The 26,935-nt window shown below is 45.2% G+C and overlaps 1 protein-coding gene and 1 long non-coding RNA gene across 2 annotated transcripts; one reads left to right on the top strand and one right to left on the bottom strand.

Annotated features, from left to right (window-relative positions):
* Positions 1 to 240: 240 nt before the first annotated feature.
* Positions 241 to 15,439, top strand: LOC135263452 (ubiquitin carboxyl-terminal hydrolase 2-like). The gene is made up of 12 exons (XM_064351478.1): positions 241 to 881; positions 8,325 to 8,375; positions 8,735 to 8,858; positions 9,914 to 10,025; positions 10,433 to 10,543; positions 11,022 to 11,086; positions 11,209 to 11,312; positions 11,496 to 11,576; positions 11,903 to 11,981; positions 12,138 to 12,245; positions 12,797 to 12,917; positions 14,320 to 15,439. The coding sequence occupies exons 1-12, from the start codon at positions 723 to 725 to the stop codon at positions 14,402 to 14,404; spliced, it is 1,200 nt and encodes a 399-aa protein (XP_064207548.1). The 5' UTR covers positions 241 to 722; the 3' UTR covers positions 14,405 to 15,439.
* A 6,895-nt stretch (positions 15,440 to 22,334) lies between these two features.
* On the bottom strand, positions 22,335 to 26,471 carry LOC135263451 (uncharacterized). The gene is made up of 4 exons (XR_010332465.1): positions 25,618 to 26,471; positions 25,018 to 25,077; positions 24,387 to 24,662; positions 22,335 to 23,165 (listed from the first exon to the last, which is right to left on the bottom strand). It is a non-coding gene; the product is annotated as an uncharacterized LOC135263451 (long non-coding RNA).
* Between the last annotated feature and the right edge of the window lie 464 nt (positions 26,472 to 26,935).

Genomic DNA, 26,935 nt, shown 5'->3' with positions numbered 1-26,935 from the left:
ATGTCTAAAGTGCAAGCGTGAATTGCGAAGAGCTAAGAACCGCTGAGCATAAATTGAAAATTACATATTTCCCCTAAAGCGACAGAAAACGTCTTCACCCCTAAGTCACCTCCAGATCCGATGTGAGTGTAGGTCTTCTGCCGTTTGACGTCTGAGAAGCATGAGACATCGAATGACGTCTGTACTAAAATGAAGGGGGCGTGTACACAGCCTATAGTAAAAAGAAAAAGAACACCCGTTTCTCGCTTATTTCAAGGCAGAGCACTGAGCGGATTATTGGTGTAACTTGCGTTTACGCGCGTAATGGTTTACTTCAGATAACTTATATAACCACTGCGAGGGGAATTAACGATTCAGTACATTTTTTAAATAATAATTTCCTACTTAAAAATATATTTATTTTATTTAATTATTTATGTTAAAGTAACTCAGGAATCACTACTGGAGGAGTGCACAATTTGTTATTTTTTCACGAATAGCCGTCAATTCACATTATTTATTCGTCTCAAATGGACTAAGTAACGTTCCTTTTAGGACTCGCGGCAAGAACGAAGGACACAAAATAAGCCTACAGGTCCTCTAAAGAGACTGTACTATAGCTTGCGTTTTAAGGAGGCACGGTGGCGGCATTCGGAGATCTACAAGGAGCCTGACAAGCGCCCGAGTCACTGTTGGAATCGCGAAATAATTTTATTAGTTTCCAAAAAACGCCTACCGCCATCATGCCCAGCATGCGACATTCGTACACCGTAACTGTTCCCGAAGACCCCCCAGCCGCAGCCTTTCCGTTCTTGAAGCCAGACCTGCGGCGGAAGACCTCTGCAGTGTCCGGTTCGGTGCTGGTGTCCACGTTTGTGGGACTCCTCATTAACCAAGCCAAGGTAAGACAGGCTTATAGATAGGCTATGTGTAAAGGCACAGTGCCATTTAGCAGGCTGCCGGCCGAAAGGCCTTGCTCGGACTATTCTATAACTTGGCTAACTACGCAGGATTTCTCGGGGAAATCTATTTATGTTAAAAGAAGCGGAAGGGTTCGCCCATAGTGGTGGGTCTGGCATTATTATCCCATGATGTTCCTTGGTTAAGTTACGCGTTAATACTTGGCACAAATTAGCTAAAAATGATTCTAAACCGAGAAAGTAAGATAGTATTGAGTAGAAGAACGTGTTACATCACGTATAGGGACGGGACCGTTCTTTCGTCCTCATTCATTAATGTTAGCCTTTGCCTTTTGAAAATGGCATGATTTCTAAGCAATTTGATATAGGCATACGATAACATTAAGGGTGCCATTCCAGTACAATCCAGTATGTTGATGACGGTTAAACAGCTTACCTACCCTTGGTACATGTTTCAGATAAAAGTACCGTTAGCCAGCATAGCACGTTCTTATTTTCTTTGTTTTTGTGTTATTACCAGTCGATGCGAATCAGAAGGCTGTCTGCACCGTTATTTTTGCATCTTGAGCATAATATAACAAAACAGCCTGGCTGAGTAAGCGAGCAGTTTCTGTGGAGCGCCATGCGGAGGCGGAGTAGCTTTGGCTTGTGGTGAGGGCGCTCTGCTTGTTCGTGTGCAGCTGACTGGTTATGCAACAGACAGCAGTCGCTTTTTAGTCCACACTCCTCTAGAGACGCTGGCGGCGCGCCACGCCACGCCACGCCACTCTGCGCCCTCCTTTCGGACCTCCAGAAGTCTTTTAGCCCTGAACGCAATGTGCGGGCAAATGCCCTATAGTAGACTGATTGTTGCATACTTACTATAGCGAGGCTGGACCTTTTGGCTCCAGCCCCCAATATTTGCTATTTACCAATGAGAGAATTTAATTTACGAGATAATTAAATTTTGATTTAATCATTGCACAACTTATTTTTCAGAATTTTCCACTTTGGAATGTGGGACCAAATGTTAAACTGTTAAGAACTGAATGAACCTGTGAGAGCTGAATTAACATGGGACATTTTATTGTGTGAACCAGATATTGACACGAATACTCTTCACAGACCGTTAGCATTCTAGAGAAAAACATGTGCACATTAAAATGTCCTGTGTTAACTCAACTCTTGCAGCTGAGTACACATGTGTGCAGTAGGGAACATATGTACTCTGTAAGAGTGTATTTAACACTGAACGAGCACTGGGGGTGGGGTGATGACTGCTGATGCATTTTGGAAGCCTTTTTTATAAGCTACTGGAAGGAGCTTTGGAGCTATATATATTTACTGTATGTGTGGTCCAGGCCCAGTTACTCTCTTATGGCAAATTAATTATCATGTTCATAGTGGTAAAGTAGACAGTAGTGATGGATTTGTTGCATTTTCTCTAGTTTTATACTGATATACCACTTGGAAAGAACTCTCAGCAAAGTCACTGCAAAACAGCCGTTGTGTTGTTCCACACTGATGTGGCGTAATTAGTGTCTATCTATGGAGCGCTGCAGTTTTCCAAGAAAGCTTGTGCAGTTTAAACGCATTTCTTTTCCCCTAGGGTAACGCTCCTCTCCACTTTCGTTTTGAGTCGCTCTGCATAAGAGCATATGCTGAGTGACTGCAAGCATTCTAATGCAAAGATGTGGCCATTACCCGTGAAGCCTGTTTACCATTTAGCTGGGCTATTTTTCATATTGGGAGGTGTCAGCATCAAATGGAGAACCTGATTTGTTTTAGGTTCTCAGAACTATGTAGTTGCATAACACCTCAAGCTTTATTGCCTCTAGCCACCAGTACTATGATGGTACAGAGTTATATAATAGAGAGCGGAGTGTGAAACCCTATTAAGGGTTTTTTTGTTGGTAATCTCAAGTATTTCTTATCACTGTAGCATGTGACGGCTCCAGTCTTAAGATATGATGCCCTCAAGGTCTGAAGGTACAGTTGTCTCATTAGAAGCACGCAGCAGTTTAGTGTGCCGTAAAGCTGCCAAGACATCATAGAGTTCTTGTTGTTTTAAAAAGCCTCAGGGATTTCTGACTGACTGAAAAGCATCCGTTTGAGGTCTGAGGGATTTGGTATGAAAGGCCAGGCCAACCCTCTCTCAATCAAGCCTTTTTAACATTTTTCATCATTGAGAGGTGACATGTGGGATTGACACCTGGGTTGGCTTGGTCGAGTCTGTTTCCATTCAGTCAAGTTCGGGAAATTAAACTAAAATTCCGTTGCTGAATTGAGCATATACGCCTATACTGTAATGCCATATGGGATTTTTTATTTGTTTTATTTTTGCAATTGGTGAATTTAAGTTCATTACCCAAATTATGACTGAATCGAAATCAGGTTGACCTAGCCCTAAATGATGCACACAACCCTAAACAGACTCATCCTGAGACCTTTCAGCCCTCTAATACTGCCGTGATGCTTTTCCTGCATGTGATCCACCCCTGTTCTTTCTCAAGGGCCATCTTTAATGGCCAGCTTTCCCCCTCTGCCAGTCTTCTCCTGCTGCTGCTTTTGGTTCACCAGCAGGTAGCATGTGATGTCAGTGGCTCTCACCCCCCCGCCCCCCCCCCTTTTTTTTCTTCTCCCACGGGTTCTTTTGTGAACTGCTGGCACGCTACCATCAGGACACAGTGTTCTCCACCTCTCCCTGGCAAGGCCTGTGCCGGCTAAATTCCTGGACGGAATTCCATGGAGAGTAATTTGGCGAACGCATTTCATCCCGTACAGATACCCCCGCCCTCCTCTGAACAGAAAGCCCCACCCACAGCTGTGGGATAATTAACAGCGCATGTGTGCCTCTTGATTGCTGATTGATTTTGGCTCTGGGCCATTTGTTTCAGGCCAATCACTGGATGATTACGATGACACGAGACCTTATCACTATGGTGTGAGGTCATAAACTGGGCCTAGAACATGGTATTTGCCAGGCAAGGTGAGATTAGATGACAACAGTGATAAGTTGGACATTGACCCTGCAAGGTATCTACTCATTTATGGGTATAATTCTGCAGGGAAGGCCAGTTTGTTGCTCAGCAACTCAATTTCTTGCAGTGGAATGGACTATTCCAGTTCCTGTTCCTGAACTACTCCACTTCATTTAGTGTAGATGTTTTCAAACTTGTTACAGCCAGTCTTTTGATTAATTTACAGAGTTCAAAATCATTTGTTTCCTAATTTGATGTAAACTCTACTTTCTATCTGAATCGTTTGACATAAAGGCACAGTTAATTTTTTGTAGCTACTGACTAAAGGTAATTTATTCTTCATGGCATACAGTAATTTCTGACATAATGTGGCCATAAGTGGGTAAATCATCTTGTAGAATATTAGAAGTTCTAATATTCTAATTAAGAATAATGAGCGGTGTGTTTCAATGCAGAGGTTGTGATAGTGGCAGTGAAAACCAATGTACAGAGGGTATTGGTTAAAAGCCTCATCTTTCGCAGGTTTATGATGGTCCAGTCGTGTGTGATTGGTCCAGGCCTGGTCTGTGCTATGTCACTGCTCTGTGAATTGAGGGCATTGAATAAGGGCAAGCTGAGGTTGTGTAGAAGTTATGTATATTGTGGGCTGGGCTTGATTTCAGTCACCGTGCTGCCATCGCTACTCTGATGACTGGGGCCAGGGCAACTGCCTCCTGCTCACAGGGAGGTTATAAAACCAGGATTAGTGCCTCTCTGCCACGCTGTATCAGAGTGCCTGGTACACTGTGACCTACTTTCACCTCTCCGGTCAGAGAGAGAGAGAGTGTGTGTGTGTGTGTGTGTGTGTGTGTGTGCGTGAGAGAGAGAGAGCGAGAGAGAGCAATAAGGGATTACGAGCTAGCGTGTGTATGATTAAATCCCACTTTCACTCACACACACACGTGTACACACACATACTCATATGTCATTCGCACACCCGCACGCATCTGCACACCGCACACGCATCGCACGCGCTCTCGCACGCCTGTCCATTCAGCCGTACACACAAATGCACGTCGCGCTGAAGCCGCAAACGTATAACGAACCCGATGCACTCTGCACACACAACTTTTTCAGACGAGCCGCAGTAACTGTCTAGGAAAAAAAGTTGTCGGAAGCTCATTGTATTCTGAGGACAGCCAGCGCCCGTCGAAGTGTCGTCTCCTCAGAGCCGCCTCCTGCACGCCAGCGTTTCTGAGGCGGAGAGCACGCCCCCGCCGGTGGGAGTCGAGTCCAGAGCTGTGACATTACTCATTCCGGCGGGGGGGGGGGGACGGCGCTAACGGCTAACGGAGGCGGGGACGTTTGACGTCTTCGCCGCGTCACCAGCCGCGGCCCCCGTCCAGACGGATTTATCGCAGGTGCCTGACCAGATTAGTTTGGTATCAGGCAGATGGGTCAAAAACGGCCCGATCGAGGACGACCGCGCTCGGATCGGTGTGATTCCGGTCACAGGTCCGTTTGTGTGTGTGTGTGTGTGTGTGATTGCATCTGTGCGTGCTTGTATGGTTGTGTACACATGTATTTTTATGGTTTTGTGCGTGCGTGTCAGTTTACATTTGAGTGACAACTGCGATAAATGAACTTTAAAAAGTTCAAATGCATTTATGATTTTTGTTTTGTATATTAAATTCAGTTTTCGCCACCAACAGTATTCACTACCGGCATCTTCATGGCTAACACGCAGTCACGTTTCGTAACCTGGCTCTTGATTGGGCCGTGACAGGGACCTTGCTCTCTTTTATCCTTTCCTCAGCTGCACTGTGGAGCTGTTCCTGTGAGTCTCCGCTGTAACCCTCTGCACTGAGCAGAACAGACAGCAAATCAGTCAGGTGGGGGGGGAACAGCCCTGGCGTGACTCAGTGAAGAGATACAGTCTGCTCAGGGCAAGCGTGGCGCTGAACCCGCTTTATCAACAGAGCAAACACATTCCCTCTTGTGCCTTTGTGTGACCGCGGCGCACGGCGCTGCCAAATGGCTGTTCTCCCAGAACAATTGCGGCGGAGAAAGAGAAGCCAGTAGAGGTCAACGGTCCTGATACCAGACCTGGGCCTTCGCTGCTGAGAGGGAGACAGAGCAACGCGCGTTCCGTCACTGAACACGAGATCCGCGCGGGCTGTACGCCGTGTTCTGTTTTCTCAGGACAGGCCTGTTGGCCTCGCTCGCGGTCGGCCGCTCGTGTCCTCCGGAGGCGGGGCTTGCGGTTCCGCAGGTGAGGGAGCGGCTGTGTGAGGCTGAGCCCGATGCGGGTTCGGACCCGCCTGACCCGGACTTCCTGTCTCAGACAGACATCTGGGTTACCGCGAGGCCTCCGGCAAGTATCTGTAAAAATAGCCACGCGTGGAGAGAGAGAGGGGGGAGAGAGGGGGAGAAGGTTGAAACTGGGAGAGAGAGAGAGCGAGAGGGAGGATAGGAGAGAAGGAGAGCGAGGCTGAGATGGGGAGGAGAGATAGAGAGGGAGTGTGAAAATGAGGGAGGGGCAGAGGGAGGGTGAGAGAGGGAAAAAGTGAAGTTGAGACTGGGGAGCAGAGAGAGGGGGTGTGAGAGAGAGGGGGTGTGAGAGAGAGGGTGTGTCAGAAAGAGGGAGGGTGAGAGAGGGAGAGAGCACGGGTACGTGAGAGAAATTTCTGTCAGAAACCGAGAAAGGTGCCGGGGCGGTGGCGCAGACGCCGTTTTTGGCAAGGCTGACGTCAGCGGGGTCGCGCAATGGCAAGAGGGCCGGGTGTAATGCGCTTCTATTTCGGGAAGCCGCTTTATTAGGAATCAGCGTGCCGCAACCTCTGGTCCGGAACGCATCCAAGAAGAGATCTGCACAAGCGCCTGTCGCAGAACTGCGGCTGCACTGCAGTGTGCTATCGTCTGAGTTCTTTTTCCGGCTTAACAGTCACACCTGCATTCAAGATGACACGCTTGACACACGTCATCGAGTATTTCAGGGTGAGAAAGCAGATCCAGTACCTACACACCAATTAAAAAGTCAATTCCTTTAAACAGCTGCACAGACCATAGACTGCTGCCCTGACTGTGGTCATCCCAGAGATATGGGGCAGCAGCACTGTGCTCTGGATAATTACATCCAGGTGTTTGTGTAACCGCCTTTCTCTCATTATTTCACCGGGGGAATTTGAAGAGCTCAGGATTTCAGATGGGCCGTAATCCACGGTTAATGAATCTTTTGTTTCGGACAGATGGCGGGAATTTATATAATAATCAAACGTCACAGTTTTTCCAAGCCCCATCCACAGAAGTAGTCTAAAAAAAATCTCTGTCAGACATTTTTACACTGCCTATTTTAGAATAAAATGCAGTCAGCTTCAATGGTATGTTCCAGAACATTAATTTGGTCTAATAAAGGGCCCTCACAATGTAGGGAGTATGACAAAGCAATTATCAGTCCCCTGAGAAATCTGTAAATGCAATGGTGTGTATGACACAGACATCACGATTAAAAATCAGGGTTTTGAGAAACAACGGCGGCAATGACAAGATGTTAATATGTCAAATAGAAGACGGAACCAGATGGAAATGAACATGGACCACATTTTAGATTTGTTCCAAATAAGTTAATAACTGGATGACGCCGGTCACCGGCCCTGGGGTCACCGATAGGCAGTCAACGGCCTCTCTTTTTATGAGGGTCGGTCAGGCCTAGCGAGTATGTCACTGCACGACTTTACTTTACTGCACAACAGTACAAAATACCTCCCACATAAATCTATAATCTATAAACGGCAGTCAAAATGGCAGATAGGTGGCTTTGTTGGTGGTACAGAGCTATAAATCCCAGAAAAAAGAGGCCAGAAATCCATATTACGAAAGAAATACCATTGTGCTAATGCACGTATTTCAATGCATGTATTTGAAATACAAGCTGGGGTTTCTTTTCCGCTGTCCAGAGTGGATGCCTGAAGAAACACAGCATGAGCTCAGGCGTGATCTTTCTGTGGGAACTTGGTGTGCCGCCAAATGCTGACTTTTAGCTGGGACAGGGTACATAGGGTCTCTGCTGGACTCATAAACTCTGATAAGAGTCAGTTTAACACCGAGAATCCTGCTTTGTGCGCCTTTTTACGCCCCTCCCGTGAGCCTGCGACCCGTCGTGCTCGTAACGTGCCGCCGCTCAGCGCTGTGACTGTAAACCTCACCTCAGCGTGAGCCTCCTGTCGGACTCCGTTTGACTGGCTCTCTCCGTATCTCAAACACGCGCTGCGATTTCTCCCGTCGCTATCGGAGTCCTCCTCTCCGCCTTCAGCGGCCCGTCGCCGTTATCCTTCAACCATAATTATCACTCGTTCCCGCCGAATAACTCTGCTTTTTAATAACAGTCCTCTACTGTTTTTAACTGTAGAATTGTCGCTACACTGTGTCATGCTGCCAGTTTTATTTTGTCGTTGAGAGTTTTTCTCCCTTATTGCTTTTCGAACAGAATTCCAAGAACGCTCATGGCCTGGTGGGACTGCGGAACCTGGGGAACACTGTGAGTATGCGGCCGGAACCGAGTGTCAATCATGCTGTCAATCATCTTAAATAACACTCACTTGCCCAACAAGGCAAGGCCACCAGAATCAGTCAGGATAAAATCCAAATCTTTTGTTTCTTTGTTCTCCTGTTCAAACACAATTATGTATCTTCCAAGCTGACATACATCTTGAATGCCAGGTGCCAAATTAAACATATTGGATCGACATGTCTTCCATCACACAGGCAGTCCATAAATCCCAGACAGGATGTGTTCCTGCACAATGTGCACATATGTACAGTTTAACCCTTCACCTGTGCTGAACTTTGACCCTCGGTCTTCCGTTCTCAAAAGTGTGTGCGTTCGTTCTTCCGCAGTGCTTCATGAACTCCATCCTGCAGTGTCTGAGCAACACGCAGGAACTGCGGGACTACTGCCTCCACAACTCGCACCAGCAAGACCTCAACAACAACAGGCGCGCCAGCACCGCACTCATGGAAGGTGGGTCGGGCAGACGCGCCCATTCTCCGCCCCCACACGCCAGCTCCCAGTTGACCGCAGATCCTGCAGAAACCTGCAGAAACCTGCAACCGTTTCAGTTCAAATTTCCTTCTTTTCAAAGCGGTTAGCAGACACATTTAGCCAGAGGCACTTGGAGAAGGTGCGACATGGCACGTAAGCCACCAATAAAGGAGTAGACCATAGCCCTTTTCGCACAAGCATCCTCTCCTGGCACTTTGGAAGAACTTTTCCATGTATGAGGTCATTCACTGTCACATGTCCATGTCCCACAGAAGTGATAAAGAACTTTCTAGAGTTCCCGTTGGTGTATGTGCACATTAAAATGTGGCGTGGTGTTAGCTGTTGTGATTCACTTTTTCTTCATTGGCATGCTACTTAGAAAACAGGGATAGCTTCCCCTGCTAGTAAACCAAAAGTAACAAAATCACATCTTGTTGTGACTGTATACATCACGGTTATATTCTTGACTTGCAACCCATCTCATCGTTAGCTCTTTTTAAGTATTTAACAACTGCTTGTTCAGACAGCAATTAAAGGCGCTGTCATGCATGAATGCAGTCAGCCCAGTAAACTAGCAGATAGTCCTTGGCAGGGTGAACAAGAGAAGCCACTAGTGTCAGATAAAGTTAATGCAGCGTGCTTCCGTGTTCCTTGTGTGAAAGCGGTTAAGTAAAGGAACAGCAGCAGTTCAGTAAAAATGCCATAAAAGAAAAGACATGGCCTCAATACGTCTAGCGCTCATTAATTCCATAGAGCCTGATTTGTCAGATATTCTGTTACAGGGATTCTCGTGAACTGTGCTATGCCTGTAGCTCCAGAATGTGTTTTGCACAATGCTGGTTGTACTAGACCTGTATCATTCTTTGTCTAAGCTGAACTGTATGGTTTTGTTTTTGTGTGTTTGCGTGTGTATGTGATGTCTAACAAATGTTAAAACCCAATAACCATACTGTTTAAAATTAAAAAAATAAAAAAAGTCTAGTGCTCTGTTGCTGCAGTGGCTTGACGTGCCCCTGTCCTCTGGTCTCTTCCAGAGTTTGCTAAGCTCACCCAGACCCTGTGGAGGTCGACCAGCAGCGACGCGGTCAGCCCGTCTGAGTTCAAGACCCAGATTCAGAAGTACGCCCCCAGATTCGTGGGCTACAAGTAAGTACCGCCAAGTACACAGGGCCGCCCTGTCATTGCTGTCCAGGACAGAGGGTTGGGACAGTAAAATTTTCAGTGTGAAACTCTGCTAGAAAGCACTTTCCTCTCACAGCATACCATTCCTCTTGAAGTCATATAAATTAACACTGAATATTTCACAGTAGAGTGACACATTCAACACTGCACGACAGTATTAACAATTTATCATTCTTTCTCTGAAATTCAAATTGAAGTGTTCTTATAGACCACTCATCGAGTATTGCCAAAGCAATTATTTACATAAAAATGTAAATCAACAGTTAGAGCAGTATCAACATTAAACTCGTGTTTACTTATTATTAGAATTTTTAAAGATTACTAATCATTTAAAAAATGATGGTAATAATTAGAATCTCATTCTGATGCAGCCAACAGGACGCCCAGGAGTTCCTGCGCTTCCTGCTCGACGGCCTGCACAACGACGTGAACCGCGTGGGGGTGCGGCCGCGACTGCGCGTGGAGGACGGCGACCGCTTGTCGTAAGTAGCGCGCGCGACACGACCTCGCCGTGCCTGAGAGCCGCGTCCTGCAGCGCGGCGGCCAGAGCGCTTCACGTCACTGCTGTGAACGAGCGGAAGAAGAATCGCGGGACTCTCAAAAGACGTGTTAAATGAGCACCGCAATCGAACGAGTTGAAAGGCAGCGATGTTTTATGCCCTTTGTTTGGGCTCCAACAAAGCTGTGAGGCACAATTAGACCTTTTTTTGTCATTTTCCATTATTTCCCCACATAAGTAAAGATAGGCAGTTTCAGCCAGCATCTGAGCCGATTCGGTGGTCTATGCGAATAGCTGAGAATCTTGCTGTAGGGTTCCTAATGGGCTCCTGTGTTATCATGAATACTACATTTACACTTAAAGTCACTGATTGGTGGAGCCGTGATGCCAGGTGTGGCACAGGCGTGTGTGGGTGGTGCTGTCCTTTATTTACAGTCCTCTTTGTGTGCTGTTCTCCACAGAGACAACGAGAAAGGCAGAATGATGTGGAACAAGTACCTGCAGAGAGAGGACAGCAAAATAGTGGGTGAGTGGGCTGCTGTGTTCCCTGCTCTTTCTGCGGAGCGTGTGTGTGTGTGTGAGTGCGTGTGTGCTCTTTGTGCGTGTGTTGGTATGTGTGTGTCTGACTGTGTGTGCCTGTCTGTGCAGATCTGTTCGTGGGACAGCTGAAGAGCTCTTTGACCTGCAGTGACTGCGGCTACTGCTCTACTGTCTTTGATCCATTCTGGGACCTGTCACTCCCCATCGCCAAGGTGTGTATTCCTCATCTATACACGCACTCACACACACACACACGTACACATACACATACATGTGTAAAGCATCAGTACATAACAACATAAGCAAACAGGCCATGTAGGCTGGGCTGGGTCTGAGCTGTCAATCATGACGTGTCCTGTGTGTGACCCTTGCCCTGCGTGTCTGTCCCTCTGCAGAAAGGCTCAGGGGAAGTGAGTCTGATGGACTGCATGAGACTCTTCACAAAAGAGGACGTGCTGGACGGCGACGAGAAGCCGGTGAGCGCTTGTCTGTCTCCTCTGTTTCTCCCTCCCCTTTCCCCTTTACCTGCTTCGCCCACACAGTAAAACGTTCAGTGTTAAATCAGCTCTTACAGTGTACATGCGGTCCCTGTTGGACTCATGAACGCTGTTTGTGTTGAATTAGCACTGGACATTTTACTGTGCAGCCAGTATTCGCTTGTTGCATTCGATGATTCTTCATGTTGCTCGATGCTTTTTTTTTGGCCCAGGCTACAATGCAAGTCATAGACACTGTACTTTGTATTGTAGCCTTGCTTCTGCTCAGTTAAATATTGTGTGTGTCTCCTTTTTGTCTCTTACAGACATGCTACAGGTGTAAATCCAGGAGGAAATGTATGAAGAAGTTCACCATCCAGAAATTCCCCAAGATCTTGGTGCTTCGTATCCTTCCACAAGAAAACCACAAAAGTTACAGATAATTATTATTATGATCTGTTGTTACTGCTGTGATTATTATTGTGCGTGTGGAAGTGCGGGCTGCAGTGATGTGCGTATTGCTTTTAAAAGTGTGCTTCTTGACTGCGGGCCTCGCCTCAGATCTGAAACGCTTCTCCGAAGCTCGGGTCAGAACCAGCAAGCTCACCACGTTCGTCAACTTCCCCCTGCGGGACCTGGACCTGAGGGAGCTGGCGTCAGAGAGCAGCGGTGAGCCCCCCCGCACGGCGGCTCAGCCGTACCCTTCTGCCGCCATTTACGCCGCCTTCGCTGTGACTCACCTGTGGGAGTTTAGGTGCAGTCATAGTAACGACATTAACAACCGTACAACCATCCTCTGTTTCTCCCTCTCTCCCCCTTTCTCTCTCTTTCTCCCTCTCCCCTTGTCCCCTCCCCACTCCCACTCTCACTCCATCCCTCTTTCTCATTTCCTCCCTCTCTCTCTTTCTCGTTCTCTCCCTCTCCCCTCCTTCTCACTCCATCTCTCTTTTACACTTCCTCCCTCTCTCTCTCTCTCCCTTTCTCCTTATCTCCCCCTTCCCCACTCCCCCCTTCCTACTTTCATTCTATTCCTCTTTTTCACTCCCCCTTCTCTTTCTATTTTTAATTCAAATATACTTTATTTGCATGACAAGTAATTTAAATACACTAACAACCCCCTACCCAGGACGTAATATTGAAAGGTAAACAAATGGAGAATAACTGTATAATGGGTAGTGCATTAAATATCTCTCTCTCTCTCTCTCTCTCTCTCTCTCCAGCGGATGCAGTATATAACCTGTACGCAGTGTCCAATCACTCAGGCACCACGCTGGGCGGTCACTACACGGCCTACTGCCGCAACCCCACCCTGGGAGAGTGGTACAACTTCAACGACTCTAGGTACGCCCCCCCTCCCCCACGGGTCCCGCCTCCACACACATGCCCACTGGAGCGGCTTCCCACACTGAACAGTAATGGAGGGGTATTTATAAAAAGATAGCATTAAAATGTGGGATCTGATTGGTGGATGAGTCTCCTTGAGTCTCGCACGCCCACGCATGCCTATGCACGTACACACAGTCACGCTTGCTTATGCGCACGTACACACAGTCACGCTTGCTTATGCGCACGTACACACAGTCACGCTCTCTCATGCTCTCACGCTAATGTACACCGGGTCGTAACCCCAGGCATGCACATGCACGCAGATGCATACACAATTTCACTTGTGTACACAAACACATATGCGCACACTCACACAAGCACACACACACACATACGCACACACACACCCAGACACACACACACACACATACACATGCACACACACGTACACACACACACACACACACACACATACACACACTCACCCACACACGCACGCACGCACACACACACACATACACGCACACACACACACATACACATGCACACACACACACACACATACATACACACACACACTCACCCACACGCACATGCACACACACACACACACACACACACACACGCACAGTGAAGGTCGTCTCTCCCTGAGTTCAGTGTCAGTGATTATGCTGAAAGGAAATAGAGGCTTTATTCTGCTCACTGGCAGAATTCCTCTGCTCTCCTTCCTCTCCTCCCTCCCTCTTTCACCCTCTCTCTCTCTCTCTCTCTCTCTCTCTCTCTTCACCTCTCCCCCACGCACTCTCCCACATCTCTGTCAGCGTTATTCTCCAAATATATCCGCCCCCCCCCCTCCCCCCGCTTCTCAACCCCCTCCTTTGATTCACCGCAAGCGTTCTTTTCTTTTCCTTTTCAAAGCCTCGGCTCTCCTCCTCTGCTTATCTGTCCATCTCTGCCCCGCATGTTTCCCTCTGACTCAGCCTACGCGAGCCCACTGCCCACCTCAGCCCTGCGCTTCTGCCTGTTTGTCTGACTGACTGACACTCAGCCTCCTGCCCTCATGGAATAAAGTACTGCAGTAAAATATACGATGAGGATACAGAAACAGAAGATACAGATACTGAATAATATATGAGCAAAAACGGCCACTCCTCCAATAACCGTTCATTTCCCCCGCTACCGAAAGGGAATATACTGTTAAATATCCAAATGAAATATATACAATACAGTCAACACTTCACTCTGTATGGGCAAATAAAACTATTATCGCCTCTTTCACATATTGCAATATATTATTGTAAAAATATTTACTTTTGTGGAACATATTTTCAGAAAAGAGGTGGTGAGAATGGGTTGGTCTATGTAACTCACGCACACCCCGCCCCTCTCTCTCTCTGCCCCTCCCTCTCTTCCGCAGGGTCACGCCCATGTCTTCCAGCCAGGTGCGCAGCAGCGACGCATACGTGCTGTTCTACGAGCTCGTCACCTCCTCGCGGGTGTGAGGCAGCCGCGGGCGCGGCTCGAGGACAATTGTGGCCCCCATCGGGCTGATGTCACGGCAACAGGGGCGGCCCGCCTCCGTTTGACGTCAGCCACAGACAGCAGGACTAGTCCCACGGGCTGGGGGGTGCGTGTGTGTGTGGGGTAGGGCTGCTAAATCTGTCCGTGGACTTCTGAGAGAGAGCCGGAGGAACTCGCTGTAATCCTGCCCCCACATCCTGCCAAGGCCCCCCCCCCCCCCATCAAATATCCTCTCTCTCCCTGCCCCCCCGCTGTGTGGTTCCTCAGGGGGAGGGGCCCCTATGCGTGTGGCTGCGTTTCCAGGCAATAACCCAGACGGCTGTGCCTCCCTCTCCATGCGCCGTGACAGGACTGCGTCTCCCACTGCGTCGTCCCTTTCCTTTGCATTTGTTTTTGTTTTTTGTTTTTTTAGCATCGCGCTAACCTGAAAGACTCACTCCACGTTTTTCGTTTTCGTCCCGAACTCTCTTGGCGGGGAGCGTACTGGGAGACAAACGGTGGACGGGGACGTCTCTTTCCCCGCCGAGCGCCCCCCTTTTCCCCGCCGGCGCCTCAGCGTCCGTCTCCGTCTTACTTTCCCCGCGGCCTTCCGCTCCGTCTCTCCCTCCTTCCGTCTCTGGAAACGGACGCCGGCCCTGCAGCGCTGGAGCCGCAGTGCGATCTCAGGGGACGCTCGCAGCCCTCCCCCCTCCTCACCGTCACTTACGGTTTCAGTTTTGTGAAGGAAATCTCACCTGTGAACTGACACAGGGTGGCCGGACACTTTTGAGAACATGATCCTTGTGTATTTTTGTATTATGATGCAATATGGAAAATGTACTATACAGTGGTGCTGCAAGTGGCCATGACAATTTTTTTTTTGGTTAATTTAATGGGCTAGAGGCAAGACTTTTATTTTATGCTGACTGGTGACAATGATGTGATGAATTCACTGTTTTTAAACTAGCAGGAGAAAAACATATATATTTAAAAGGCATATATATTTATATATACCTGAATAAATATGAAAAAACAGACCTCTGTACTTGTGTTTTATTGTGGTGCTGTTTGATGGGCGCTTAGGCACATATGAACGTCCTTTTGTCTCACGTGAACTGATGAAAAACATACTCCAGCACTTACCTGAGCATGGACTGCCTGGGCCAGTTCCTGTGGTACCAGGTTGAGTTTAAACCGGATGAGGTAGGCCAATCGTTCGCTACCATGCAGCACAAAGGAGGATGTACGCTCTGTCCACAATGTGAACTGTTCTTCTGAATAGGGTATTGGGTAATGTCTGAATCCTTGGCACTCTGAGTTCATCGCTGATTCTACAGTGAAAACAGAAACCAGCAGACACTGTGGTTCTTCAGAAACAGAACTAAGGACTTGGCTAAATAGTTCACACACCTCGTTTCCGAAACTAAAATAAGTTCCAGGTTGAAACCATGAAAGAATTGAAGTCACAGCCACAGCCCTGTTAAGACTGGACTTTGAGATTCCGGCAGTGCTCTCTGTGCACGTGCTCACTCTGAGCTCCGCTTGTTTGAAGATGAAGGAGCCACTGTGTGGAGCAGTCCACAGTCTGGCTGGAGTCACTTCAGGTTGCTGAGAGCAGGGGGAGTTACTGCCTGGCAGATCCAGTCCTGTGGGAAACTTCAATGAATTATTTAAGCAGACCATTTAGAATTAAGTCCATTTTGACTCGTCAATTGCAGATGTCTAAAAGAGTCATTTAAAAAGTACCGCACATAAAAAAGTTTTAAAAATTTATTTTGAATCATTTATATTCCAATTTCCTGTTGGAATTTGATAGATTACCCAGTAACTACTCATGAAACACATGCAAGGTACTTAATGTGTCATATAATATTAACTTTCAGAACCAGTTGTACTGTAAATGGGGTCATTGCACCTGTATCTGTCACTCACCTGATTTATATGAACAGTATTGCCAAACCTAGGAAACTGAATTCCAAGACCAGCGGGCATATATGGAACATCACTACTACTACTGCCATTCAGTATATGCATGTATCCAGAGTGACTTACAATACGAGCACAGGTGCAAAGGTCAGGCAGTAAAGCACAGTAAATCCCCAGAAGGAAAACGTATAGTCCCAAGAGAGACAACAACTGCAATGACTGCAGACTCAAATGACGTCCTGTCAGCAAACCAACTGAGCCTTCAACAAAGTTCACATTCATATCAACTAGTCTTCTTAAACAGGATTTGAAGACAGAAACAGATATTGCACCTCATGGGTTGTTAGGGCTGGTAAAGCACTATAGAGAGGGTTGGGGGAGGTGGTGGGGGGGGGGGGGGGTGGGGGTGTCGAGGTGCAGCTTAAAGAGAAGGCTCTTCAGTCCGCACTGGAAGATCACCAGCATCTCCGCTGTTAGGACTTCCTTGGTAACCTTATTCAACCACAAAGTTTACTGCCAGCTTTACAATGGCTGGTATGGAGCAATTAGGGGGTTTGTGGTTCAAAGCGGGAAAAAAAACACTTAATGTAACTCCCAGTGCAGCTTGTATAGGGATGTTATGCCAGAGGCTATACATACAAGTAGGTTAGTCTAACAGCATATATTCACAATTATACACATTAAAATCAGTTACACGCAATTATGCACATAAAAATGCCAGTCCTTCTTTCCTTCTCAGTTCAAAGCTTCTTACGTTGAGAGCAGCGATCTCGGGCTGCCTGCGTCATCAGAAGTAATTCCAACCGGAAAAAAAAGATTAAGCATAATTTTAAAAACATAATCTGATAATATGCATATGTGCAACCTCCGGGGGAATAATGTCAGTGTGCACGGTGCTTTGGAGTGGCATGAATAATGAATATTTTCCTTTAAACCGAGCTGCCGTGATTGCCCCCATACCAGTCATCCTAAAGCAGACATGCTATTTGAAACTTCAATCCAAAAATATTAGCATGAACAAAAACTGTCCATGGCAATTGGAAATGCAATAACAAATAAATAATATATAAAACGAAGTCCAGGAAGGGAGGCATCCCTTTAATGTAATCAAATGTCTCCACTCTCCAGATGGGTGGGTCTCCTAACAGGGTAAGTGGGGTGTCTTCTTCAGGAAAACAAGGAAGGACTAATGCATAGCAATCTATGCAAACCAAGAATGAAAATACAAATCTTGAATAAAGATGACATCTATAACAAGCCCATAGAAGAAAACATTTTTTTTAAATACCATAACCCGTAGTCGTAAAGACACGAGAGGTTGAATTAATAAAAAACAGTGAGTGCTAGGGTTTGGGGATAGGAGGGGAACCAGGATGCAGTCTGATGAACTGCTTGGAGAACTGTGGGAAGTGTGTTCCATCACTGGGGGCCCAGTACTGACAGGCATGGTGACTGGGAGACGTGACGACAGGAGATGGAGAGGATAGCCAGTAGCTATGAGGTGGTGGACACACGAAACAGCAAACAAAGCATTTTACACAGATATATAATAGTTAAATGAAGTTCAACAAAAATAGACAGAGCAATTGGGTCATATATGCAAATAGTATGTAATCATATAGGTTTGCGCATATTCTTGAGAATCATCGGGTTTAAATTTTGTGTGCGTCCACTAGAGGTCAGTGTGTCCACACCTTTATCCGGTCTATGGTCCACGCAGTGTGCTGAACAGCGGCCCTCGCGTGAGCTGAGTAAGATTTGTAGCTGTATGTTCTGTGCCCTTGCAGCTCATATATTGAAATCCTCTTTGTTGCTGTTCAGATGAAACAGTGAATGGCTGTTGGTATAGGTTTGCGCATATTCTTGAGAATCATTGGGTTAAAATTTGGCCGTGTAGTTTTAATATGTGTCCACTAGAGGCCAGTGTGTCCACACAGTGTGCGGCACGGAGGCCCTCGCGTGAGCTGAGTAAGATTTGTAGCTGTACGTTCTGTGCCCTTGAAGGTCATATATTGAAATCCTCTTTGTTGCTGTTCGGATGAAACCGTGAATGGCTGTTGGTCTGTATGTAGGAGGGCCACTGGGAGGCTGCAGGTCGCTGCTAGGCAAGGCCCTCGCTGCCTTGCTGTCAGCAAACACCATTTGGTTTGCTTTGCAGTGACCTTTGAATAAAGACAGAATTATCCGTAAGCTGGGTGCCACTGAGCTCATTATCGGGGTGGTTAAGCGTGTGTGGAGGAGGAGGAGCAGAAGGAGGAGGAGGAGATGGCGTCATCGAAAGTGAAGGTTACTCCTTGAATGTCAAATAAAATTGAGTTAGTGTTTGGTGAGCAGTGGCCTGTATTGAGTAATTTATGCATGCATATGCGTGTGTGTGTGCATTTATGCATGTGTGTGTATATGTGTGTGTACGTGTGTTGCTGTCAGCTCACGTTCGTGTGTGCGTGCTCGTGTGTGCATTTGTGTGTGTGTGTGTGTGTGTGTGTGTGTGTGTGTGGTTGGAGGGGGTGGGGGGGGGGGGCGGGGGGTGGGTATGCTCTTCATGACTGTGCGGATTACGTTTCCAGGCTAAGACAGGTGATCTGCTTGAGAAGAGCCAGGAAGTGAAGAGAGGGGGATAGAATTATCCGACTGTGGTGTCCAAAGAAACATGACTCCGATGAGACAGGTCACCACGCCACCAACAGCCAATGCATACACTCGTCATCCCTCGTTGCCACCGCCACCATTACAGCTCATAACTCCACAGAGGAGGACTTTCTAGTGCATTTACTCTGGTAAACCCCCACACACCTCAGTGCACAGATAACAGATAATGGTTCATGCCTGTCAATCACAGGTATCATAGCCTGCAGGAGACTGTTCATTATTCACACCTTACCTAATCATGCAACTCAGGTATGAACTAAAACGTAATAAGCAACATATTTCAAAGAAAAACGTTCCTGGCATTTGTATACAAGGTTATGTACAATATCCCAAGCACTGAAATATAAGATTGCCTGACATCGCTAACAGTTATGATGAAATTAGTTTGAATGCCCATTTAAAATTAAAATTTTCTGACTACAATAACAAAATTGAACTGAGAACAAACTTGAAATATTATTATTTTTATTTTTATAAAAGCACACATTGCGTTTTCTTAAGGGAGCCCAGACGGAGGCTATAACAGGAAGTGATGTTCTGCGTGTTTCCATGCACTGCTGAATATTACACAGCGGGCAGGTGCGACCCCCTTGGGGAGCGCTATGCCAACTAGCGGCGCTCCTCTGTGCTGGGCTCAAGACAAACGCCTTCGAGTTCTGCACGTTGCCGTGGCGTTGTGCGGATTCAACGCCGTAACCTGGTTAGCTGCGTTATCGCGTATTGGGTTGTGTTGGTGTCAAGTTTTCCGAGACTGCAGATAGCCCCGGGGTTAACTACAGCAAAACTGCGGTGCATCGGCCCGAAACTACTCAGCCCGTGGACTACGTAGGCACCCCTGAGTACAGTGGGAAGACAGGGGTCGGGAGGAACACGTGATGCACAATGTATTTTCGTTGTTTTTCTTCGTTTGTTCGTACCAGAATAAATACAGAAGAAATGCGAACATATGACGTCATCTTCTTCAATGTCTACTTTTGTTTTACAAATGATTTGTTACATATGGCAAATAAAAACTGTACAGAAAAATGTCCCCTACTTATCCTTAATAACAGCTTCATTTTATCGTCTTTTTAAGCTCGGATGTTTATATTTATTATGTATTATTATTTTCTATAATAAATATGTCAAGTAATTTAACATTTTAAATATATCCATAGATTTGTCTTGAGGGCATACTTTTTATTCAATGCATGGTTTTTGACATTATTCAATTGAAACTAAAACTGCAAATATAATAAATGTATCCATTAAATGTTCTTATGTGTATCTTGCACATGATATTTTGAGAATTTAATTATATGCCAAGAAGCACTGGTTATTTTGGTTCATTAGAGTACTGTTTATGTTTATGAAACATAAAAAGTTGAGATTGAGGATTAGTTTGAAGGAGCGATTTGTGGCTAAATTATTTTGTGCTCATGAGCCACCACTGGTTTCAGCAGATCTAAGATCTCCCTGTCACCCTCTGTTTAGTGGGAGAGAGCTGTAGCCTGGTCATCAGCACAGAGCAGAATCTCTCTCTCTCTCTCTCTCTCTCTCTCTCTCTCTCTCTCTCTCTCTTACTCTCTTACTCTCTTGCTCTCTCTCTCTTACTCTCTGTCTCTCTCTCTGTCTGTGGATGCTGGAGCTTAGTGGGGTAGATAAACAGGTTGCTGTGTTGGATTAAATTTGTATCCTGTTTAGAAAGCAGCTGTTCAGCAGGGATAAATATTTGATGCAGTGAGCAGAGCAGAAGCAGAGTGGGGTGAGACGTGCAGCCAGGCCACACTGCTCTTCCTCTGCTTCTGAACCATCGTATTCCTCATGAGCACACTCTGTACTTTTACACACACACACACACACACACACACATGCACACACACACGCACACACACACACACACACATGCACACACACACACACACACACACACACACACACACACATGCACACACAGATATAAATAATATTTGTGCAGCCAGGCCACACTGCTCTTCCTCTGCTTCTGAACCATCGTATTCCTCATGAGCACACTCTGTACTTTTACACACACACACACACACACACACACACACACACACACACACACACACACACACATGCACACACACACACACACACACACACACACACATGCACACACACACACACACACACACACATGCACACACAGATATAAATAATATTTGTGCAGCCAGGCCACACTGCTCTTCCTCTGCTTCTGAACCATCATATTCCTCATGAGCACACTCTGTACTTTTACACGCACACACACACACACACACACACACACTGACTAGAATAACACATGCACACACATACATTGACTAGAATAACACACACACTGACTAGAATAGCACACACTCACATAAACACACACGCATACACACACACTCAGACAAGAATAGCGCGCACACACACACACATACTAATATTCTGTTCATATGTACAAATTTTCAAATACTTCCCTAAATACTATTTCAATACCCCAAAATATATTTCTGATATCTTCAAATACTTGGCCCTACAAGGACACACGATTAAAGCATAAGACATTACTCTTATAGTACATATTTTCTACTAGGATACACCAGAGTGAAAATAGGCCTAGGAATGTTGCATTAATGTTTATTCCAAACAAGGTCACTGTTTTAAAACTATCAAATACATCCAAAAAAATCTAAATATGTCTTTTAAAATACTAGTTTTTAAATATCTACATGAAAAAAAGAATTCAAACGAAGTATCCGAACATCCATACACACACACACACACATACACACACCGCACACAAGCATGGTACAGAAAATCTGAAACTGCTGTGATCAATTCTCATGAAGTGCAAAGGTGCAAAGCCATACATGGCTTAACTCCATGGTTAATATATTACATGTTCTTTTCTTTGGAGGAATTCCCTGATATCTCCCTGACCTTTATTAAAAGGACATGCATTCATGACTGTGTTTTTACAAACATTATCATTTCATTTATTTTCTTATTGAGACATTCTTCGGCACATTTTCACAACGGCTTTCATACCCCAGCATCTGAGGGAAGGCATTTTGCTCAAAGGAACCACAGCGTTTTCCCAACTAGGATTCAAACATGCAACCCGCAGAATCAAGAGCGCGGTTCCTTCCATTACCACAGAAGAAAATGATCACATCCTAGACAGAAATATAGAGGAAACATTTTCAATAAATATTTCAAAAGAGGTGCTTCGTAAATGTAATGGCATATCAAAGCGTGCAGGAATATGAATGTGGTCTTTCAATGATGAGACAATCCCCAATGTATATTTTCAAACTTTGGTCATTTACTCTTTAGACTTATGCTGTCATTCATGTATAAAATATTTCATACAACATGAGTCCTTGAAATTATTTTTATTACAAATTTATCACTGGCACATATGATATTATTCATGGAAAGGACTAAACAAATACATTCTTGAAAATCAGTAACGATAGCAGTATCAGCAGTAAAAAAAAAAGTCAACTTTTCTATCTCTGTTTAATTACGCAATAGTCTCTGGGATACTAGTATCAGTTACTACTGCTTACTAACTCCAATAAGGTCATGAGATAAGATTTAAAAGGCTTATGTGAGTAACGGCTTATCAACAGATACAATCATTACATCGTACTATGGACTACTGAATTATTTATTCTCAGTCCCCTTGGAAAGGGCTCTTCTAATATAATGCTCATTTCGTCCAATGAAAATGGGGGAATCTGGAGTGAAAGATTCCTGCAACCTTTTTAATGATCTGCTTTAAGAGTTCCATTTGGTTAGATACGCATTATGGCAAAACAACTCTACGTGAATGAGAAAGAACACTGTGTCCTGTGACCCAGAAACTGTTCCACTGCAATCTTCTCCATAGGATACAGGGAAGACAACATCCCTTGTCACGTGCACTTTGGTTCAAAAAAAGTAATATCAGTAATTAGATACAAGGAATAATATAAATGGGGGGGGGGAATCTGAATTTATTAGTTCATAAATTTCTCTTCACTTGAACAAAGGACATTCTACTTTGAGTCCCAATACAGAGGGAGACACTGAGATCCTGGCTTCGTACACCCTGGTGGTGGGGCTGGCAGAACCTGGCTGTGAGGCTGGGTGCCCCCCTCCCCTCCCCTGCTGGTCCTTGGCATTAGCCCCCCAGTCTCCCACTGAACTTCAAAGCAGCAAAGATCCCTCCACCTGTGCAGGAAGTGCAGAGATGAAACTGTAAAGCACAAACTGAAAGGCCTGAGCGATTTGACTGGTGGTGCATAGAAAAGGATCACCCCGACTTACAGTTACACATGCACATGCACATACTCATACTCTCTCTCTCTCTCTCTCTCTCATATACACACGCATTTTTACTTCACAAACATTCGCACCAGAACTGCATCAAACATATGAGCAATTAAGTATTTCTATTTGAAAATGCCATTTTCTGTGTGTTTATAAGTATATAATAAATATAGGGGGTTTCCTTCAAAAAATAGTTTAATTTATTTAACAATACTGGTGCAGTACTAATACATTAGACAGGCGTTAAATTGAAAATGAGATACAGGCATGAATTAGGTCAGTTGTTCACAGTCAGGTAAATACCGCGTACAAAGCTTGGAAGCCCACCCCTAACAAATAAAGTGTTGAAGATAATATATGCTACTGAAGCACTTCTGCTTTCCCACGAGGAACTATTCCTGCAATTAACCTTTCAGACTACCTGTGTGCTTGTGTGTGTGTGTGTGTGTGTGTGTGTATGTGTGTCCGTGTGCGCGCGTGTGTGCACATGCGCAGTCATTACATTGCACAGAGAGGAGAGAACCAGGGTTAGCGAATGTGTGAGAGAGACTGTGATCGTATGCATGAGTAAGAAAGAATGCGTTTCGTACTTTGAGAAGAAGATTCATAAAATAGATTAGCATATTTCAGAAAATTTCTAAATATACAAATTTCCTGTCCTAACTAATAAAAAAATAGACAGACATTTAAGGGGGAGAGCCAACAGCACCACTTTGAACACTTTGAACACGATATATAGCTCACTTTTATATGAAAGTGGTAATTTGCATATTTGCCCATACATTGTTGCAATATTCTTATGCTAGATTTTATTTCAATGTAATTTCACTATATTTAATTTCCATAAGGGAAAATATTGCAATACATATGATTGAAATATAATAATCATTTCAATAAATCTTTTTTTAGAACGTTGCCAATGAAGAAAATTTTGATTAGAATCTGAATTTGTATGAGAAAAAAGAGAGAGTGGGTGAGAGAGGTAGAGGGAGCGATGTTGTTGCAATAATTACTGTATCCAAGCGCATACATACATTTTGACTTTTTAAAAAATGCTTCAGAGTGAGGGTGTGCCACACAGAGTGGGCACATTAATGCATGGCTCGGTCCGCACCGCCTCACCCGCTGCTGCTACTCCAGCGATGGTGCCGATGGCCACCCCCGCAGCCTCCCCAGGGGACAGCCCCTGCTGGCCCCGTTCGGCGGTCTGGTTGGAGGTGGTGGGCGGCAGGCTGGATGTGTCGAGCTGACCGGGGGAGAACGAGTCAGCAGAAGAGGCCTCTGAAGTGGTTGGGGTCTGGGAGGTCGACCCCTCTGCCGCCGGTGATTGGACTCCGGCATTCCATTCTGCGGTGCTTCCTGTGCTGCCTTGCATTCCTAGAGATGCGAATATTATTGCTGGAAACACAAAATGGCAGATTCACTGCAATAATAATAATAATAATAATAATATATTGTCAGCATTGTGAAAATGTATCTACAATAATGGATATGTTTCATGATATGACTAAAACTGGTTTATTATCATAGCATTTACATATAAAATGTTTTATATTTTACGGTGTTTCAAATACACTATCAGTCACAGATCCAGTTGTGTACATTGACAGTATGCAACTGACGAAGCAAGCTTTCCATTTTTTTTATTGAAAAAGACAAAATGGAGATGTATGGTTTTTCAAACGAATTACAATACCCTGCCACATTACCTTGTTTTTAGTCGTTAGCTGAGCATGTGGACAGCAAGCCTCACCTGAACTGAGCAGCGCCCAGGTCAATGAGAGATGTCCTCCAGTCATACTGATGTGCGTTCCTTACTTTCCAAGCACAAAGGGAAACAGCGTCAGGTTGGAGCTCATAAAAACCAGTTTAATCTAAGCATTCCACTGTTCTTTCAGCCTTCTCACATGCACACTTCTAAGTCACTCTGGGAAGGAGCACCTAAATGCCTAACTGTAAATGTAAATGTGCTGTCACGTAGGCTACTTAAATCTAAAACATCAAAACACCAGTCTGTCCATGACAATTTCAAGAGATGATTGTGTGCACATAGATATACTCCTAGGATGCTTTTATCTGACTGTGCATTAAGATGCAACACAACTAAATTGAATAAGGGCAGATGCATTTAAAAACGTGCATTTACAAATACAGAGGTTTGAAACCGATTAAGAACATACAATTAAATGCTTAGGTCCACAGAATAGTAATATATTACAATGTCCCAAAATAGCAATATTTTCCAATATATAATGAATCATTGCAATGTGTAAATTAGGTATTTCTCCTGATAGATTTTCACATATATTCCTCTTCAGTTTGGGGAGAAGTCTCGCAAAGCTTCGGTACTGACCGCTCAGTTGATGTCTTCCTCTGTCACGGTGTGCGTTAGATGGTCCTTGGCTGCGATTGCTCTGCCACTGTCTCTGCCTCTCTGAGTAGCTTTTACCACAGACTTTTTATACCTTGTCATATTTTCATCATTGTGGCAACCAGCTTTTCTACCATAAGGGGACGTGTTTTATAGCCAAAGAACCATAAAAGCTCTGTTTTTATGATAGCGGACTGTTTGCATGTGCCTGTGTTGGCTGTGAGGGAAAGGCAAGAGGCATTGATGATTGGTTGTGCATGAAGTGAAGAATGCACATAAACAACCCCACATTCAGTGTAAATAATCACACTATATTTTCACCCCAGGTAACCCGTTTTCAGAATGGCTCACTGACAAAGTGTGTAACAGGAAAAAAATGAAATGACTGTAAATGACCAACAAAGAAGACATACTCAGAGTTTCATTATGGTGAGGAGTCAGGTGAGGGTCAATTCACTGTGCACTTGTGTGTGATCCTGTGTATGTGTGAGTATGTGTGTGTGTGTGTGTGTGTGTGTAGGGGGGGGGGGGTACTTATCAACTTATCATGGACTGTGTTAGGAACTCTAATGTGTCAAAGACCTAGTCCAGAGACAGAGACCTAGTGGGAGCCAGGGAGTTAGTGGTAGGGGGTGGGCTCAAGCAAGGATTATGATTCTTACTGACCAGCCAGTGGAGCAAACAAGGAACAAAGGGAATCCTGTGTGGAAAGACCTGGGGGCACTAAGCCCTCACACCACGAGCTTTCCACCACTCACAGAGTTGCCCAGATGCAGCGCCATACCGCGTTTTTTTTCGCCTCGCGCTTCCGTCCTCCTTCTTCATTTCGAGGGCGATATAGTAGGGAGGACAATCGAAAAATTTATTTCCGGAAATTAACATAAGTATTGTGATTAAAATACCAGTTCAGCCTTAAATTAACGTATTGTGAACAGCGATCGTACATATATGGAATATTAATGTGATATATTGGCTGTTTTGTGGCCTTTTAGCTCGCACTTTCCCAAAATTCCATCAATGATAAGATCGGGACTCCGACGGCACCGAAAACCGATAGATTTCACTGAACATTCGACTGTTTACATTTATGGGGTTCTGAACCAGTGACATCATAATAACTCTTACTGGTTGATTTTACGCGGTCATTTATGGCAGTTGGTTCTCTTAGAATTCTGACTGATAGCCAGGTCAGTATTTTCACTGGACACTTGATACATCCCGACTTATAACTTCAAAGTCCCAAGTCATTTGTGAATGGTTTAAATGGATTTTGAAAGTAGACACTTCATGCTACAAGCAT

The sequence above is a fragment of the Anguilla rostrata genome, chromosome 9 (genome assembly GCF_018555375.3).
Source record: "Anguilla rostrata isolate EN2019 chromosome 9, ASM1855537v3, whole genome shotgun sequence".
NCBI classification, from domain to species: Eukaryota; Metazoa; Chordata; class Actinopteri; order Anguilliformes; family Anguillidae; genus Anguilla; species Anguilla rostrata.
This window is presented reverse-complemented; position numbering and strand designations above follow the sequence as displayed.